This window comes from Lepidochelys olivacea (genome assembly GCF_965140295.1).
Source record: "Lepidochelys olivacea isolate rLepOli2 genome assembly, chromosome: 11".
Taxonomy (NCBI): domain Eukaryota; kingdom Metazoa; phylum Chordata; order Testudines; family Cheloniidae; genus Lepidochelys; species Lepidochelys olivacea.
In genome coordinates, this window is record NC_140421.1 from 77443255 (window position 1) to 77462273 (window position 19019).

Below are 19019 nucleotides of genomic sequence, written 5' to 3' on the forward strand. Positions count from 1 at the left end.
TCCAATGCAGGCACCAGAATGGGCAGACAACACGCTCCCCACGGGACCCTGAGTCTGGCCCCCCAGAGCACACAGACAATGTGCCCCCTACAGGATCTGCCAAGTGGGGCCCCCCAGAGCACACGGGCAACGTGCTCCCCACGGGATGCCCCGGGAGGGGCCCCCCAGAGCACACGGGCAACGTGCCCCCAAGGGATGCCCCAGGTGGGGCCTCCGCAGAGAGCACGGGCAATGCTCTTCCCACAGAACCCCCTCAAGTGGGCCCCCCCCAGGGCACATGGGCAACGTGCCCCCAAGGGGTGCCCCAGGTGGGGCCTCCGCAGAGAGCACGGGCAATGCTCTTCCCACAGAACCCCCTCAAGTGGGCCCCCCCCAGGGCACATGGGCAACGTGCTCCCCGTGCAGGACGCCTCAAGTGGGGCCCCCAGAGCACAAGGCAACGTGCTCCCCGTGCAGGATGCCCACTAACTCATGGCAGGAATGGAGTGTTAGGATTTCAATCTGCTTAGCAGCCATGGCTGGTACTTACAAATCCAACCTCGTAGCCTGGCCCAGGAGGTCCAGCAGGGCCTGGGGGACCTGGTGGTCCTCGTGGTCCCATAGGTCCAGGAAGGCCTGCCAGCCCGGTTTCTCCTGGGGCTCCCGCCAGCCCCATCTCGCCCTTACTGCCCTGCAAGTGGGAACAAAAGGAACCCTGTCACGCAGACAGGCTACGGCCTGAGCTCTGAGGCTGCAGCCAGAGCAATGGGATCTAACAGCCCAGAGCGGAGGGGAGCATTCCCTCCCCCTATGCCCCCCAGCCGAAAGCACAGCGCAAGCAAAGACTGAGCAGCAAATCAGACCAATAAAACAAGCGATCCAAGACCCATGTCAGTTACCAGCACTTCCCAGACAGTCCCAGAACTGCCTACACTGGCAGATTTGATGAGAGAGAGGCAGACACATTCCGGGTGAACGCACCTTTCAGGGAGGTGAGAAACTCACCCCTGTAGTTAGTGCCAGGTACGGTGAGGGCAGGTTCTGCGTCCTCACTGCTCTGCTGGGGCACCCTTCCCCTGCCCTGCAGCACCCATTCTCCTCTCCTGAGCAGCAACTGCCGGTCCCACCCCCGTATCGCAAGACCAGTGCTCTCTGCAGTGTGGAAAACGTCCCCCAGGGTGCGTTCATGAAACTACCAACCTAATTCTTTCTTAGGAAATGCTGCTCAAAAGCCTGCCGGCTGGAAAGCCAATGAACTGAGTCAAGGTACCTCTCCACACGTACAAGGAAGCAAGGGAACGGCTAGCATCCCTCTGCAAGTTACATGTGCAGAGACCCTGCACTGTCTCTCCCAGTACAATTCTGTACGTCCTGGGAGCTCAGAGGCATGCCCCTGGCTTAGACAAGCCTACTTCATGCTTTCCTCGTTGGTCAGACAGAGCCACTCGTTGCACTAAGAAGTTTGACTTTGCATGATATTTCCCTCTCTCTATCAGAACATTAAGGGTCATGCAGACGCTGGGCAATACAGAATGAAAATACTGTACGGAAGGAGCAATATTCAACAGAAATTGTGAACTACGTTATCCACGTTATTAACTCCTCAGACAATAATAAAGAAAAGGTCAGCATTTCAAATGCTTTCCTGCTTGCACTGAATAAATGCCTTTACAAGTACCTATAAACCATACACGAAAGAGACCTGCAATTAACCCAGACATGCAATTAACCCAGGGGACGGATGCTTCTCAGGCTTGCTTTGCCTCAGTCTGTAACTACTTTGGGTTCCTACGCTGCCACCAGACTTTTAAATCCAGTAGCTCTTTATATTCAGTAACACATGACACTTCCACTGATCTCATGGAAAAAATTCCAATCAATTTTGTAGCATAAAAAGTGTAATTGGTAACATGTGATCACTCGCCCCCGGCGTAAGAGAGGCAACCACACCCCACGTGGCTGGGCAGAGTTTGGATGCACTGGACTCAACATACAAACACAAGCTCAAAGAGCACAGATTTGCCATGGATAACCTGACATGCAGAACCACACAGAGCAACTGGATTTAAGTGACTTTCCTCCATAGGATTCTCTTATTTTTGACAGCGAGAGCTCTGAGACACATGCGCCTGTCTAAGCCATGCCGTCGGCACGCGTGTACGGAGCCTTTACCTCGAACCTGGTCTCTCCCACAGGTGGGGATGTAGAGTAGTAAGAAAGCAGTTCTAGCAGGTAGGAAGGGATAGGAGGCAGGTTGCTCTGATTAGATGGGAAAAGAGTGAGTGGAGACAGAGAGAAGAGTGATAAGAGAAAAGAAATCATTTCCTATGAGCACTGGTGGAAGAGCAGACCTTACAGCCCCATGGCCTTCCAAAACGACCCTTTGCTGGGAAATGGGCTCAGGAGTTCATATTCCTATCTTCTGTTACATCAGTCCCAGATTCCACCTGGGACCTAGCAACGAGCTCAAACCCAGGAGCCAGCTCCTGCCCTGGCTGGTGTAAATCAATGGAGCTCTGTCAACTTCACGTCTTGATGCCAATGTGCACCAGTTGGGCGCTGGCCCCACGTGCTCACGCTGGGCCCTCCCACTACCGCCCCAGAGCAGCGTCCACGTGAGTGGAGCCCAGGCCTCATACCCACCCTGTGCAGAGCGATGCATCTCACCTGCTCCGAACAGCTGGGGACACGGCCTGGAGAACTGAAGATCTAGACCCCGATTCTTTCTAGCACTCAGGCCCACATTTAACGGGAAGCCTCGGTGTCTCGCTGCTGTGACTGAGTCACAATGGACACAGCGGATGCTCCAGGGCGTTGGGGAATTGCAGCCTCGGCCCAGAGCTTCCGCACCCTGGTGCTCAGCCAGAAGGGCTTGAGTGGTTTTGTGCCCACAGACCCTCAGGAAGAGCATGTGTGCTTCCAGGCACGTGCTGCCCTCACCCAGCCCAGACATGACATCAGTTATACGTGTGCTCTGGAGAGCGGGACAGAGGAAAGAGGCAGGACAGAACAAAACACCAGCAGCGGGCAGAGGGGAACATGCAGGGAACGGGACCCACAGTGGGTAATCAGGAGACTGAAGGAGCCACTGAATTGGCCAAGGGTAAATGGCCTAAATGCAAAAAGAAAAGGAGGACTTGTGGCACCTTAGAGACTAACCAATTTATTTGAGCGTAAGCTTTCGTGAGCTACTGCTCACTTCATCGGATGCATATTGTGGAAAGTGTAGAAGATCTTTTTATACACACAAAGCATGAAAAAATACCTCCCCCCACCCCACTCTCCTGCAGGATCTTCTACACTTTCCACAGTATGCATCCGATGAAGTGAGCTGTAGCTCACAAAAGCTCATGCTCAAATAAATTGGTTAGTCTCTAAGGTGCCACAAGTCCTCCTTTTCTTTTTGCGAATACAGACTAACACGGCTGTTACTCTGAAACCGGCCTCAATGCAGGTACCGATCCACTGTATTCACTCCCAATTCAAGTATCGCTGTGCACCGCTCGTCGACGTGGGAATGGTTGTCTCAGGAATGGCAACTGCTGTAAGCTAGTTGGCCAGCACACCTCTTCTTATGTGGATCATCCCCTGGATTTGATTCTGGATTTCTATTTCTAACGGGGCCCCCTATCTACTATTAAAACTCCACGCGCTTGAGCGCCAGGGCCAATTTTGCAGCACTGAAAATTCCCAATTTTCTAAAATTGCATTGAGATCATTCTGCGTGGGACATCCATCAAAAAGTCAGCAGGAATAGCCTTTCCCAATTAGGAAAACTACACTTTGGCTTTCTTGGTGGCTCTAGGCTGTGGCAGTTCTCAGAATAAAATAAAAATCAAGAAGAAGAAGTTAGACAGAGATGTAGCAGCTTGACAGAGAAGCCATAAAGCAAATGGCTTTTGCCATATGGAATTTTGTTAAAGTTTAGATAAAGTTAAGGTCCCGTTTCAGTTTAAAGCACAGACGTCCGAAGAGTGACTGTCAGAAGGACGCCCTGCGGGTACGGGGAAGGCCTGACCGTGCGAAGCCTCAGGGCTGCATGGAATTCTGCTCATAAGAGGAGAGTAAAGTTACACAAGCGAGTGTTTGCAGGATCGGGGCCTTATCCCACACCAGTGACTGCACTGAATGCGCTGAGCGTATGAGTTAAAAAGTATTTCCACGAGTCACGCTGTAAGCTCAGTCAGGATTGTGACAAGCCCTGAGCCAAACTGCAGACATACATGGGACAGTGTCCTGCACCAAGACCTCCCCCATGCTGATCCGTGGCTGGGAAAGAGCGTTGCTCTCCGACAATCTTGCTGAGATCTGAGGTATCCTTGTATCCTCCTGGCCAGCATGTAACACCTGCTGCTACGCTGGAATCTGTGCAGCCAGCCATTGATGGGAAAGCTCTTTACTGTAAGGGGCAGGGTCCCCACTTCACAGGCGGGAAAGGTGAAGCACAGAGTGTTTCCTGGTCAGCGTCACAAACCGATTCAGTGACAGAGCTGGCAACAAGATGGCAGAGCCCCAGCACCATGCTGCCGGCCACCACTCAGGAGACGTGCGAGCGGCACATCGCGGGTCACGTTTCCCGTCTCTTCCTAAACTTAGCCACACGTCCCAGGCCTGCCTGTGACCCCTGCCATGAGCTCTCCCTTCCACCCACCCTGGCTGGGTACAGCCTGCAATTGAAGGAGAGCAGATAGATCCCCAGTGGAATCTGGGTGCTGGTTTCCAAGTCACCTGCACTACAAGGGGCAGAGTAATCTCAGAGCCAGAGAACGGTTCCGGGGGAGGGGAGGTTACTGTACCTTGGGTCCAGGAGCTCCGGGGAGGCCTAGGTCACCTGGGTCCCCCTGGGAACAAGAAGGGAAGGAAGAGTGAATCGTCAGACACAGTGCTGCAGGCCAGGACAGAGGGGAGAGCTGTCTGGCCCAGTGGCACACTAGGACAGCTGGGGGGACTGTGTAACCTGTTCACACGCTTCTTTGGAGTCTTTTTGACACAGGGCTGGGGATACAGTATTACCTCACCCGGCCTTAGCTACAAGTCTGGATAGGCTTCCCCCAGCAGAGCTACCATAGCCCTGCACAAGATCCGATCCTGGGCACGCAGGACAGCCGCAAGAGTGACCGGAACAGCTTCCCCCACCAAGAAAGCGACCACAGGTAACGCAGGTCTGATCCCTGATTTCTGGGGGCGCTCGCTCCCCGGTGCGCAGCATGCGTGGAGCACAAAGTGCACAGACTCCAGCCAGGACAGCGAAGGTGTGGCACGCCGTGAAGGACTGCAGCAGGCTTGCACAGCAGCCTCGCACCGGCTCCGCGCCGCGGCCGCACATCCCACGCTCTGTCCACGAGGGGACGCTGGGAGCAGAGGCCCCGTCCATAGTCCCCAGTCAGCCGTGATCATGCGCTGGGGTACCCTGCTGCAGGTCTGCGCTCTGTGGGCAGGGACAAGGCAGCCTGCGGGGACCAATGTCAGCCCGAGTCAGCGGCTACCACCAGGCTGCCATCCGCAGCAGGCGTGCTGGGCAGATGCCAGCTGAAGTGGGGGCATATGAGTGGGGTGTGGGCTGCTTTACTTTCCACTCCCTGGTAGCTGCGTTTCCTGCTATGCCTCCTGTCCGGCCCCCTCCGTCCGCCAGTTACATTCGCTCGGCACACCAGGGGCACGCAAGTTCCCTCCAGCACTTTGCCACCGACCCCTGCTGCGGGCCAGGCTTGCTCCTGAGCTGGGATTTCTTATGACGCAGTATGGTGTGTACCATCGGAGCGCCTAGAAGGCCAGGCACGGCCCTGGGTCCCTGTGTGTTAGGCGCTGCACAAACGCAGAGGAAGACCACATAGCTGCGGGCGGCTCACAGACTGCATGCCCTGGCCTGCCCCCAGTCACCGTGGGGATATATCCCATACTTTTCAGTACCCAAGGCAAAGGGTGCTTGTTCTGACTCGAGGCAGGGCTTGGGGCAGGACAGAGCTACCCCAGGCTCTTGCCTGCCCCTAGCCAGCGAGTTACTGCAAAGACTCTGTGGTTCCAGCCCAGGACCCATGAAGAGGGGACACATACCCGTTCTCCTCGAAGCCCAGGCTGGCCGGCAGACCCATTTTCTCCTGGAGGACCCGCAGGACCCTGCAAAGTTAGAGAGAGGTAATCTCAGTTAGAGGAAACATTTCAGAACTGCCATTTTCATGCTGGTTTATTGCATTAACTCTTTACACGTCAGAGGAAAAGGCCCAGCTGCCCTCAGTGGTACACGGCCACCATGCTGCGCACTGACTCTCATGCCCGGGAGTTGCTTTAGCTTTCGATGAGAGTCACTGCACACCGGGCTCCTCTCCAGCCACGCCCCAGCCCGGGACGGGCCATCGCCCCCCGCCGGGCTCTTCTCCAGCCACACCCCAGCCCGGGACGGGCCATCGCCCCGCGCCGGGCTCCTCTCCAGCCACGCCCCAGCCCCGGCTGTCACCCACTCCTAGAGCTGACATGTTTCCTCGGGTGTCTCCATCCACTCTATTGCCCTGCACCCCACATCCTCTGACCACCCAAGCTAAAGGCAGCGCCTGGGTACAGCTGCTGTTCGTGTGCACCAGGTGTCCATTCCCCCCGAATTCCGACGAGAAGGCGTGCCCCGTGCCCCCCCATGCTCCAGCACCTCCAGCCAGAGCCAGGCCGAAAGGCCCTGGCTCTGGCCCTGCCACGGGAAATGCTGGCGCACTGCCCTTAATGCCAGCAAGCACCAGGAGCAGCCCTGGAACACATCGCCATTCCCAGCACATGCTCCCCTCCACACTTACTGGTAGGCCTTTGGCTCCGGGGACGCCAGCTCTGCCTGGCAGGCCGGGGGGTCCTGGCAGCTCAGTGCTGTTCATCCCAAATCTTCCTGGCTCTCCTGGCAGGCCGGGTACCCCAGGAGGTCCGGGGGGCCCTGGTGGGCCTCGGGGGCCCTGAAACAAAGTAAAGGATGTTTGGCTGCACGTGGCCACGTTCTCCCGTGCCTGCGGCACCATCTCCAGACGCCGACTGGTGTCCCTTGGCACGCCACGTCTGGTGCCACTCACCATGGCAGCCTGTAGAATACCACCCAACACCAGGGCTAAGCAAACGAAGCCTTCAAGAGGTAGCTGGAGCAGCCCCCTTCCCTGCGCTTCACCACTCACCCGGAAGCTTTCCAGATCGCCTCCAAACCCAGAGCCTTCCATGTCGATGAACGTCTGGAAGAGAAGCACACGGACACAGACGTGACTCCCATGGCTCCGGGGAGCTGGCACACATTGCCAGCAGGGACTCGGCCCGCTTCTGTGGTGCTGGGGAGTGAAGGGTTCCGTGGGCTGGACCTCGGCCCCCGCTGCTGAACTAGCAGGAAGCACCTCCGGAGCGGCCGAGGGAGTCAGACTGGACGTGGGGAAGAGCAGTTTCTTATCCGCACCAGCCACAGAAAGCAGGGCAGTCTGACTACAGAGGGCAGATACGCCCCACAGGCAGACGCCCAGCACGAGGCTCAGGGGCTGCATGAACCCACTCACAGCAAGGCCTGAGCGGGGCTGAGGAGGTGCCCAGACCTTGGGCTGGCCTCTGCGTAAGGGCCATATCCCCCATGGAAAAGGTGTTGAGCCCTGAGCCCTGCTGCAGCCTCCGTCTGCGGGGCCCGGCCTGCTTTCTCCGGCAGCGCCAAGCGCGTAGCAGAATCCAAGATTCCGATTCCAAAATTCCAGTTTTCTTTCGGTTCCAAATCCGAGTGAAGAACTGACATTGCAAAATCTCTCATGGAACACAATTCAAAAATTTCATTTAGGAAAAGCTGAAATGACATTTAATCAAAACGTTTCATTTCAACTTTATTGACAACTTTTCTGCTAGAGTACAGAATCATTTGTAATATATTATAAAAGTGAAACGTTTTGACTGTCATATAATGTATATGATATAATATGATATGACAGGACAACAATAGTCAAAGCACTTTTATATAATATTATAAATGACAATATAATAGACTTTTATAAATTGGTGATTGGTTTTGGAATGGGTATTGGTAATAATTGGTTTGGTAAATGATCCTTTGTTTACTCCACTCTTATTGTAACTGGTAATTTCCTATTGCAATTAGTAAAACAAAATAGTATAAAAATAAAATTAAAAATAAAATAAATGACAGGACATATTAGACACTGACATGACAGAATAGGCAAAATGTCTCTATTACCTAAGATTGAAACAAAAGATTGTGACCTCACTGAAAGGAATAAACTCATAACTTTTCACTGAAAATTGATGAACCTGGTAAGTTCTGGTGGAAGGGCTGATTTCGTGGGATCGGCATTTCCCAACAAGGAAGCGTCGCGCAGGGAGAATCGTGAGCACCCTTCACACTGCAGAGTGGGGCTGCTCCATTTTACCGCCACACTAACATCACAGCAAGCATCAGCTCTGCCAGCTGCTCAGCGCCATGGCAGGAGCCAGGATCTCTGTGCCCCTCAGCAGGAGGGTCAGAGCCAGGTCCTTGGACCCAATGCCAAAGGGACCCCCAGGAACGTACCAGCTTGTCCTGTTTGGAAGAGAGGCCTGGTGTCCCGGGCGGCCCGGGCAGTCCAGGGGGGCCTCTTGCGCCGACTCCGGGCTCACCCTAAGCACACAGAAGAGACAACAGAACTTGTAACACGGGCTCTCTGTTACTCCACTGCACATTAGGCACACAAAACAGGGTGGTTCCAAAGAGGTCACGCCTGGAGCCAGAGAGAGCCAGTTAGACCCTCCCTTCATGCCCGCGTGCCAGGAACTCACCTTCTGCCCCTTGAGGCCAGGCTCTCCGGGAGTTCCAGGGAATCCCTGGGGCCCAACGTCACCCTGCAAAGGGAAATAAAGAGACTGATGGGGAGCTAGAGCCAAGGGCCTACTGCATCCCAGAGGGTACACTGGGGGCAGTTCTCTGTCACACGACAGACACAGAGCAATGCGGGACTGGAAGGGGCCTCGAGAGGCCATCTAGTGCAGCCAAGAAAACCCCTGAGACCATCTCATGCAGCTGTTTGTCCAGCCTGTTCTTCAAAACCTCCAGGGATGGGGATTCCTCAGCCCCCCTTGGAAGCCTGTTCCAGAGCTTACCTACCCCAAGAGTCAGATATTAGGAAAAACTTTCTAGCTCTCTCTCCCTTGCAGCTGATGAAGCCCATTACTTCTTGTCCTGCCTTCAGTGGCCGTGGAGAACCACTGTCCACCACCCTTTTTGTAACAGCCCTTAAAGTATTTGACGTCTGTTCTCAGGTCCCCCGCTCCATCTTCTCCTCTCAAGACGGAACATGCCCAGGTCTTTAAGCTTTCCTCACAGGTCAGGGTTTCCAACCCTTTTCTCATTTTTGTTGCTGTGCTCCGGACTCTCTCCAACCTGCCCACAGCTTTCCTGACGCGTGGCACCCAGACCTGGACCCAGGACTCCAGCTGAGGCCTTCCCAGTGCCGAGCAGACCGGGACAGTGACCCCCCACGTCTTACACATGCCAGTCCTGGGAATACGCCCCAGAGCGCTGGCCCTTTGCACAGGTGCACTCTAAGCAGTGTTCCTGTAACACCCTGCTAGGCCTGTAGCGATGCATGCGTGGAACACTAGGAAGCACGCACTACATGGCAGGGACTCAGCCAATCCCGGGTTAAGAGAACAGGAGTACTTGTGGCCAGCCCCGTGAGTGTCTGCAGGTGGCACACGCGTACACCAGCACACTGGCAGTGCGAGGGGGAAGCAAACGGTGACACTTACAGGTTTCCCGTCTTCACCAGGATCACCCTAGAGCCAACAGAGATGGAGAGGTGTTAACGAGACGGGGAGATATTCACCACCCGGCCACGCCCTGGGGGATGCGCTGCCCTGCCCTGCCCCCTGGCTCCTCGGAGTACTCCCCCTTCTCTCTCACCCAGCACCCTGGGGGCTTTGGTGGGGTTTCAGCAGCACCAGCAAGGGCGTTGGCCTGCTCTGCCGGGCCTCTGTGGCTACTGCCACGCTTTGCCCCAGCTCAGCAGCCCCACCCGCGCAGCCTGGTTCAGAATATGTCGAAGCCCCTCTTCTCTCCACGGCACATCTGGGAGGGAGGATGAGCACCCGAGATCACCCCCAGCTCCAAGGCCAAACAGCCAAGGGTGGCTGGGTCTGTGCTGGCCCAACAGGAACCTGGGGTGGTGGGAAGTGCAGGCCTGGAGCAGGGAGGGAGGCAAGAAAGGGAAGCAAGGAGATAGGCAGAGGCGGGGGGCAGCTTGCGGGCACGGAGTGGTAAGGAGAAAGGGGAGCTTTCTAATCCCATTCGGGTGGGACCAGTGGAGAGGGAGAGGAGATGGGGACAGAACGAGGAACAGAGCAGGTGGAGACGGGGGGAAGGCAGGGTCCTGGGCAGCAGGGGACAGATGCAATGCAGCGGGACCCAGCCGATAGCCGGGATGCAAAGGGCCAGGCTGCATGGGGAGGGCCAGGGAGGAGAATGACGAGGCCGCACCACAGGGTCCCAATAGCACTCCGCTGGCATCTCCTGGGGCAGGAAGGCATTTGCTGGCCCCCATCCCAGAGAGCCCAGCAGCCCTCAGCCTGCTCCCCCCGCTTGGCTGGGTTGAAGGTTTACTCACGGGCTCTCCATCCTTGCCAGGGAGGCCGTCTTCCCCGGGCAGCCCTGGGGGGCCTGTTGGTCCTGGAGGCCCGGCAACCTGCTCCACCACAGAGCCGTCCAGGCGCTGCACCATAGAGCCAGGGGGCCCAGGCGGGCCAGCGGGGCCGGGAGATCCCTGGGCACCTGGCTCCCCTTTCTGCCCCTTCAAGCCGGGATACCCAAATCCTGCACTTCCCTGGGGATGAAAGGGGAAACCATGAGCCACCAGCCGCATTCCCCAGCCTGGTCCAGGCACTGCCTATGGCCAGGATCCCCAGAGTTCCCTGCTCCCTCACTCTGCACTGATGCTGTGCTCTGGAAATGCCAGACTCTGGCCTTGTGGAGCTGGCTGGGCCCAGCATGGGCCCAAGGGGTGATACAAAATGCCCACCTAGTTCCCTCAGCCAGTCCCACATGGAGAAGTACGACTCACCTCTGGGATTCCCTGGCTTGGCTCTGTCTGCGCACACATGCTGACGCAGGCAGCCCCACAGCCTGGGACATGCAGCCCATCACACTGGACACCAGTGCTCCCAGCCCGCCCAGAGGCTGAACTGGCTGATTTCCCTGCCCCAGCCTCTGTTCTTGGCCTGAGGGCTCCTTGGAGCAGGACACGCCAGGAAGGGGCCTGGTACATAGCAGGCTCTGCTCCTGAGACAATGCCATCACCACCACTATGGTATCGGATACTGCCACAGGCCACGCCAAGCCAGCGATTCCAGTGCTGCAGACAGCGATCCTTGTGACCCAGTCTGCTCCTGAATGCCCAGGGAGGGTTATGAGCTGCGAGCTTGGGCAGCAGGTCTGTTGTGAGACAGCAGCATGCCAGGCACCTGCGGTGGAAAGACAGGTGCTCTGCCCAGCTCTGGCGTCACTCCCAGCTTTCCTCTCCCAGGTCCTGCTGCCCCGAGCAGCCATCAGTGTCTGCTCCCTCTCCTGCCGTGGCCCGGGCTGCCTGCCGGCCAGTCTCACAGGGACTCGCTCAACACGCACATTTGTGGGAGGCGAAGATGCCGAGCCAGGACCAAGTCAGGGGAGTGAGGGATGTGTGAGAACTCAGCAAGGCCCCTGGGATTTGGTCCTGGGCGATTGCCTCCGAGGGTCCGACTCAGCAAACGAGGGCCCGTGGATTCCTGTGCGAATCTGGGCCTGACTTCCTGGCCCACTGAGCCTGGGAAGCCAGCAGGTGCTCTGGCCTTTCAGCACCACTCGCCCCCAGGCCTTACAGGGAACATGACTTGTCCAGTCAGTCTCCGCAGCAAGGGAACAGCGTGGACAGCACAGCCCAAGGCCATGCCACGGGCCTGGGCTGACACCCAGCAAGAACGCCAGCCAGCGAGAGTATCTGCCCCTGTCGGTACAGAGCATGGGCCCCCTGCCTGTAACCCCACTTCTGTACAACACCCCGTGGTCACCGTGCTCACCTTAACGCCCAGGTCTCCTTTTTCCCCCTGCAGAATAAAAGAGTGAAGCATCATTGCACCGACAGGTGTCCTTGTTTACCCTGCACCCCCGGCAAGTCACGGCGCGCGCTCCCCTGACATCACCCTCAGCGCACACGCGGCTAGACCTGAACCAGCTGCTTCCTGGAGCAGCACCGTACAAGGGAGTTCAGTGCAATGCAGTCCTCTGGAGCCTGGACATTACCACCCCTAGGAGAGATAGGGATGTCGGCTTGGCCCCCATGCGCACAGCTGTTGTGAAGGGGCTCGATCCAGCCGTGGGGGTGCTCCTGCCACCCTGCTGACATCAGTGGGTCCTGGAGGCTGTTGGCACCAGGCATGGCTGTCCCCATCATGCTCATCTGACAATGCATGGGGACAGCCTCTGCACACACACTGCTCCCCTAAACACGGGGGATGCGTTCGCGGGAGCCGCTGAGATTTGCCCAGAGCGAGCGTTTGCAGGGCTGGGCTGCTTTGCTCGAGAAGAGAGCTTCTCTTGCCCTAGCCCTGCCAATGCTGTGGCTGCTTCCCACCAGCTGGGCGCCCTGCTATGCCTGAAGGACGTGGGGAGCTGGCCCGCAGTCAGAGCCCGGGAGCAGGGAGGGACTCGCTGCCTGCTCTGGCACAGACCAAGGCCGTGGAACGGGCAGATGGTGAGAAGCGCCTCCCAGCATCACCAGCTGCAGGAGGGGGAACTGTTCAGCTGTGCCTGACGAGCCCTGCCACACGCCTTTGCCCTTTGTTCCAGGTCATAGCCCTGCCCTTGGCCTCTTCTTCGTTGGCTCTTCCTTACTGCCTGGTTTACTGTCATCGCCCCTTCCCCTCACTGCCAGATCCTCGCCAGCAGTGCCCAGTCTGCCGGGTCTGCTGCACAGCCAGGAGCTGGACACGGTCACGACCGGCTCTCTGCTCTGTTCCCCCTATCAAAGCCAGGCTGTCCCCGCTGAGCCCCACCGCTGCACTGCACACGAGGGGTGCTCGGCGGGCCAGGGGCTCCAGGGACTCTCCCACTGAGGCAGGAGGAAGGGGTGAGTGCGCTGGTGTGTCTGCAGGCGGGAGCCGTGGCGTGGGGAGGTTCGTAATGTGCTTCGGAGCCCGGGGGTGAAGCTGCTAGAGAAGCACTAGGTACCACCACTGACCTTGTCACCTTTGGTGCTGCCGGCTGCTAGAACCCCGCCGGTTCCAGAGTCCCCTTTTGGGCCACGTTCACCTCTCTCTCCCGGGGCCCCCTTTTCACCTTTTGGACCAACCCTGGCTGGAGTGAAGAGCCACATACGGTTACAGGGAGGATGCAGGGTCCGGCTGGCCAGTGCTGACCGCTCTGCTCAGGCAGGGCTGGGGTGCGGGACAGCGTGTTGTGCTGAAGACACCCGGGCGTGAGGGCTGGGCAGTCTGGGGCTCTCCGACACTTCCCCACTAATGGGGCTTGCACCAGCTGCCACAGGCACTGACTTTGTCCTTTCCCAGAGGATGCTTGACCCCCACTCCACCCCTTCCCACAAGCCCCCGCCCTGTTCCACCCCTGCCCCGAGCGTGGCTGCCCTCGCTCCTCTCCCTCCCAGCACCTCCTGCATGCCCGCGGCAGGTGGGAGGCGCTGATAAGGGGGCTGCTGGTGGGTACTAAGCACCCACTGTTGTTTTCCTGTGGGTGCTCCAGCCCTGGAGCACCCACGGAGACAGGGCCTATGCTAGCTGCTGCCCCCAGCTCCCTGACGGCAGAACAGCTGGGGATCCCCGGTGGGGGATCCCTTTCCCCAGGCTGTTCACCTCTCCATCTTTCTAGACAAAGGACTTAGGCCTTGCAATGCTGCATGCAGCAACAACGGAATACCCTTCCAAATCTGGGCCTAACTGATTTAGGAGCCTAGGTCCCATTTTTCAAATGGAGTTGGGCACAATCTCACTAACTGTCAATGGCTCCAATGTGTTCGAAGAGGCAGGCCGCACTGCCTCAGAAAGCGAAATGGAGCACACACCACACGTGACGTCACGAGCGCAGCGTTGGGGCTTCCCCACGGAGAGGGAAGCTGAGCTCCCTGCATCAGCCCCAGCCCCACTGGTAGCAGAACAACAGACAAGGCAGGTAGGCCATGGGAGAAGTCCCTCCCAGGAGGCTCAGCCTGGCGTATCTGAGAGGTGCTGGGTAGGACACCCCCCGACCTGCTCTCGTGGCCCCCCAACCAATCAGCACGGTAACATGGAGGGAGCTCACAGCTTCAGCCAACCACTCTGCAGGGATTTAGCTACTGGCACGTTGAACACCACCCCCAAGCAGCCTGCATGAGCTGCCAGACCCCCAGAGGGCCCCTGCTTCGGGGACGCCACAGAAACCAGTGGCTCCACTTGCCTGTCTCAAGCCAGCTAATCAAGTTTGCGGCATTTCTAGTTTCTACTTGCTCCAGGTCATTTGCAGTTGTTGCCCCCTGCTTAACATCTCTGCAGGCTGGGTGGCAAAGGGGCAAATGCTAGTTTTACCTGCTGTAGAAACTCGCTGGGGCCCTTCCACTTGGATTTGCTCGGTTTGCAGCTGAGAGCCCACGCTCACTTTCTCCACTGTCTCCCCAGCGGTGGGGGGAGACGTGACGGGGGGAGGTTCCGGGAGCCGCGACACAGCCGGGGTCCCCTGCGCAAGACCAGAGAGGGGAAGAAGCTTGAATGCCTGAGAAAAGAACTCCCTAATCAGTCAATGCGGCCCAGCCCCCTCTGAGGCCCGTCGACTTTCCAGGCTGGACAGTGGCACAATAGGCATTTGCTTCATGGCTTACTGGAGGTGGTTACAAAGAGTAATGGGGAGTTACAGAGTCAGAGATCCCAAGATCAGAAGGGACCGTTGTGATCGTCTAGTCTGACTGCCTGTATCGCCCAGGCCATAGGACTGCTCCGAATTAACTCCTGCTTGTACTAGAGCAGGTCTTGTGGGCAAACAGCCAACCCCGATTTAAACATTGCCAGGGATGGAGACTCCACAGCCCAAGTCAGTATTTGTATACGTGCTGCAAAGCAACACTGCATTGTAAAGAGGGTTTAAAAACACAGCGTTCACCACCCAGAAACAAAAACCCCACAGCAGAGCCTTCCCCCGGGCAGGGCCAGGGCAGGCTTGGAAGGAGGAGATGGCCACATTTGTCACTAAAAGGGGACCCATGAGGACACTCATTCTGGCCCCAGAAATGCATATGCACAGCGCACTAAAGACAGGAGAAAGCTCTGAGTGTCCTGGTGAGCCAACAGCCCTGGTTTTCCCCTGAACTTTGTACCAAATGCTGCTGCTGGTGGCCCCGAAGCAGCTGTCCTTATTCCAGCAAAGTGCCAACTGATCACCCTGGGAGTTTTGCCTGAGGAAGGACAGCAGGATCAGGTCGGTGTGTAAAGGGAATTCAGAACGGTGCTGTGTACCACACGGGATTGGAAGAGAGCCCAGGAGAAATACTTCTAGCCATTACCCCTGTCCAGTCACTGGATGGCGTCGGCGTTCCGTGTTCAAATGTAAGGCAACAGCACGTTTGCCGTGTCTCAGGGGGAGCTTGCAGAAATGTTCCTGTTTTGTGGCTTACCCCTCAACTAAACTTCCAGTGGAGGGAAAGGATCCTGCCTTTTCCCCTGCGTTTGACTTCTCCAATGCAGACAGGACTGATTCCTGCAGGTGTTTCACAGACCCAGAGACAGCTTTCCAGCAGGCCCACTCCTAGTTCTCATCTCATACAGACCAAATTCAACACCCAAAGCATTCTGGGAGCAAACATCAGCGGCGAAGTGGGAAAACAAAGGCTGGGCTGTAGGATGGACCAGTCTTTCAACCCCAGCGGGACCCGCTCTCCGCCCCAGAGGCCATAGGCATAAGGCCACACCACCAGTGTCCCTGTCCTGTTCTTCTCCCTTCATTCCACTAAGTCATGCAAAGGGGGCAGAGTATATAGCTGGAGACCGCCCAGCACGGGGCACACCTGGCTTCTCCCTGCCCCTCTCTGCAGCCCTCTGCACAGGGTGCATGTCACAGAGGCAAGGCCAGAAGAGACCACGATGGTCATCTAGTCTGACCTGCAGAGCACAGGCTGGAGACCCTCGCCCAGCGACTCCTACACGGTAAGTGGTGGCTAAGCTAGACCAGGGCTCTTAGAGCAACATCCAGCCTTGATTTAATGAGTCCAGAGATGGAAAACCCTGGGAAAGCTTCCCAGGTGAATCTCCCTCACTTCCAAAATGGGTACCTGATTTCTGTCCAGCTTCAGCTCCCAACCACTGATCTGGTTCTCCTTGTGTCTGCTGAAGAGCTGCCTGCCATCACAGATCTCCTCCTAACGTGGGTACATACAAACCACCAGCAAGTCGCTGCTTCACTTCTCTTGGATAAACTAAACAGATGGAGCTCTGTCAGGATCTCACCCTCAGGCAGGTTTTCCAGACCTTGAATCATTCTTGTAGCTCTTCTATGACCCCTCCCCAATGTTCAGTGTCCTTTCTGAAGTGTGGAGACCGAACTGGGATTCCAGTGATGGCTTCACCAACGCAGTATGCAGGGGTAATACCAGCTCCTTACCCCGGTTTACTTGTCCAACCTCTCAGTTGGCTTACATGTACAATGGGGGAATAAACACCACCGGCTGCCTTCTAGGCAAGGCTCCGTGCACAGCTGAGTGCTCAGGGCTCTCACAAACACCAGTCGAGAGAGGTCAGAGCAGAACTCAGTCTTCTGGCTCCCAGCTGAGGGCAGTCTCCCCTGGGCAGGGCGGGATCTCAGTGAGAGGGAAGTATCTCTCTCACGCCCCGCTCCTCAGAAACGTGGTACCCTCAAGAGCTTTGTCGTCGGCAGGAACTGACCTCTAGCTGCACCACGGTGTGCTGCTGTTCGGACGTACTCTCAAGGGGAGGCCAGCTGTCAGCTGGGGGTGGGGGGAGTATTTAAAACGCCAGCACTCCCACTGCTCTACAGGGAAGCAGCAATGGCCTCCTTGGAACAACGGTGTCCACGGGGGAGGTTACCGTACGCCAGCATCCAGCTAACATTCCCCAGAGTGCCATCTCCTTAGTGAGGCATGCCTGGTGCGCCAGCCAACCTCCGAGGTAGCGAAGCCAGGCACCCTGTCACAGCCTAAGGCCTCACTGCCCTCAGCAGCAAGGAGCCATGCCAATGGAATACTTCACTCATTCCAGTCATCATATCTTCACTGCCTTTAGGCAGATCCTGCAGGAAGGACGCTTGGAAAGGGAGGTTCAGCCAAGCAAAGCCCCCTCTAAAAACGGCTTTGTGGAATTGCAAAATTACTGCCTCCTCACGATCTCCACCTCAGACGTGTTCTGCCTACATGGCCAGAGAGTGCTGTGATTTTCCTTGTGCCACCCCTGCACACCCCCTGGAGCTGGGACACATAAGCCAGGCATCACCACCAGTAGTAAAGCAACGGTGGGCCAGGTCAGACCCTTAGTGAAAGCCATGCAACCCAGCTGACCTTAAATCAAGCTTTCACTGACATCCGGCGCTGTGGAACGGCAGTAGTTTGGCACAGCTTTCACTGATTGGAACTTAAACAATTCTTTGGCCGCACGAGACAACACCCAATCTGCTCTGTCTCCCGCAGCTGTGCTGTCTCTGCAGGGCGACGGGAATACAAACAGCAGGGTTTGGTAGGTCGGCACAGAGCCGCTCGCGGAGAGAGTCGGCAGAGAGCTGCGGCACTGGGGCCAGAGTTACGGACGTTCTGTCGGAGAGGCTCCGCAAGCCAGGTCTGACAAACGACGAACACGAGCGCTGCCAACACTCAACCGCAGAGCACACCACGAGCAGGAAACGCCAAGTCCTTTGCAAATCCACCCTCCTCAGCTGCTCCAAAGCGTTAGCACACTGCATCGTCCCCCCTGCCCTCCAAACCCATCCTTCAGAACCCGGACGCGCTGTTTGGATTGAAATCTGAACTCGTGACGATAAAAAGGCAAATTTCCAGGTGCTAATGCACATCCGGAGGAAAGAGAAGGCTTAACAATTCTCTGGACTCTTGGTCTGATTTTCTGAAGGGTTTAGTGCTAATCAAAATCTGGTCTTGAGAACTGAAATTTCAAGGCATAATGGGCTTTATGGTAATTCAGGGGTGAATCATGCTGCCACAGCAGCAAGACAAGGCAATTGTACACCCTACTTTCCTGGGCAGGTCGTACAGTAACTGTACCACATACGTTACAGATGCTTTCCCATTACAACCCCGTGGATCAGGCCGATGGCTGCTCAGAGCAGGTGTGTGTTTTTGCAATCCGTACAAACTCCTAAAACAGCCTGGAGGCTCGGGGCAACCGCAGAGAACAGCAGCAGGTGTGGGCTTTCTATTGCAGCCATACAGCAGCAGGTATCATGCAGGGGAGGGATTAGACATTAGCCTGAATAGACGGCCAATTCCTAGCCCAGGGAGTTAACACCGCAAGCCTTCGGGGAGTCTGGTTCAAAGGAAAGCTCTAATTCAGTTACCAGTCTCTTCCGATTCTCCGCCAGTTTTCAGATTCCCAGTTGGCTTTTGTTCCAGATGCGCTAGTTAAAAAGTGTGATACAACCTGACTTACAGGCACGGAACGGCTCTGTGGCTCAGTGCATCAGGGGGACATGATCAGGACAGCTGGCACGATCCAGGGTAAAGCACCGTGCTGTTCGCACCTTTCCCAATGGTTTCACTGATGGCACAAGATCGAGAGGGGGGACCAGCCACAGGATAAAGGCTGTGGCCCAGGAGCACAGCACAAGAAACGTAAGTTTATGTCAACAAGGCTTTTACTTCCTGCACTCTGGGCTGGCTGGAAAGGGAGAAATCAGGACCCCAAGCCATTACTCGTCTTAACCTAGGAAGATCAACCATTCATTGGCAGAATGACTGTCAACTCCCCCCAGCTCTCTGCTGCCCACTGCAGCAGTAAGGATAACTGTGAAGGAAGCAGAGAAGGCCCCACAGAAAGAGCCCCCGTTCCTCTGCCTGCTCGTGTGGTGTTTAGCCATTTGATGGGGC

General features: G+C 56.7%; 1 protein-coding gene across 3 annotated transcripts in view; it reads right to left on the reverse strand.

The window, feature by feature from the left end:
* The window catches only part of COL18A1 (collagen type XVIII alpha 1 chain), a 219512-nt gene that overhangs the window by 13223 nt on the left and 187270 nt on the right, over positions 1 to 19019 (reverse strand). For all 3 annotated transcript variants that reach the window (XM_084642695.1, XM_084642694.1, XM_084642693.1), the window contains 12 exons: positions 14512 to 14659; positions 13176 to 13291; positions 12016 to 12042; positions 10572 to 10787; positions 9718 to 9744; positions 8749 to 8811; positions 8504 to 8590; positions 7125 to 7178; positions 6762 to 6911; positions 6034 to 6096; positions 4776 to 4820; positions 530 to 670 (listed from right to left, as the gene is read on the reverse strand). In XM_084642695.1, the coding sequence (XP_084498821.1) occupies positions 530 to 670; positions 4776 to 4820; positions 6034 to 6096; positions 6762 to 6911; positions 7125 to 7178; positions 8504 to 8590; positions 8749 to 8811; positions 9718 to 9744; positions 10572 to 10787; positions 12016 to 12042; positions 13176 to 13291; positions 14512 to 14659 (1137 nt within the window). The remainder of the gene's footprint in view (positions 1 to 529; positions 671 to 4775; positions 4821 to 6033; positions 6097 to 6761; positions 6912 to 7124; positions 7179 to 8503; positions 8591 to 8748; positions 8812 to 9717; positions 9745 to 10571; positions 10788 to 12015; positions 12043 to 13175; positions 13292 to 14511; positions 14660 to 19019) is intronic.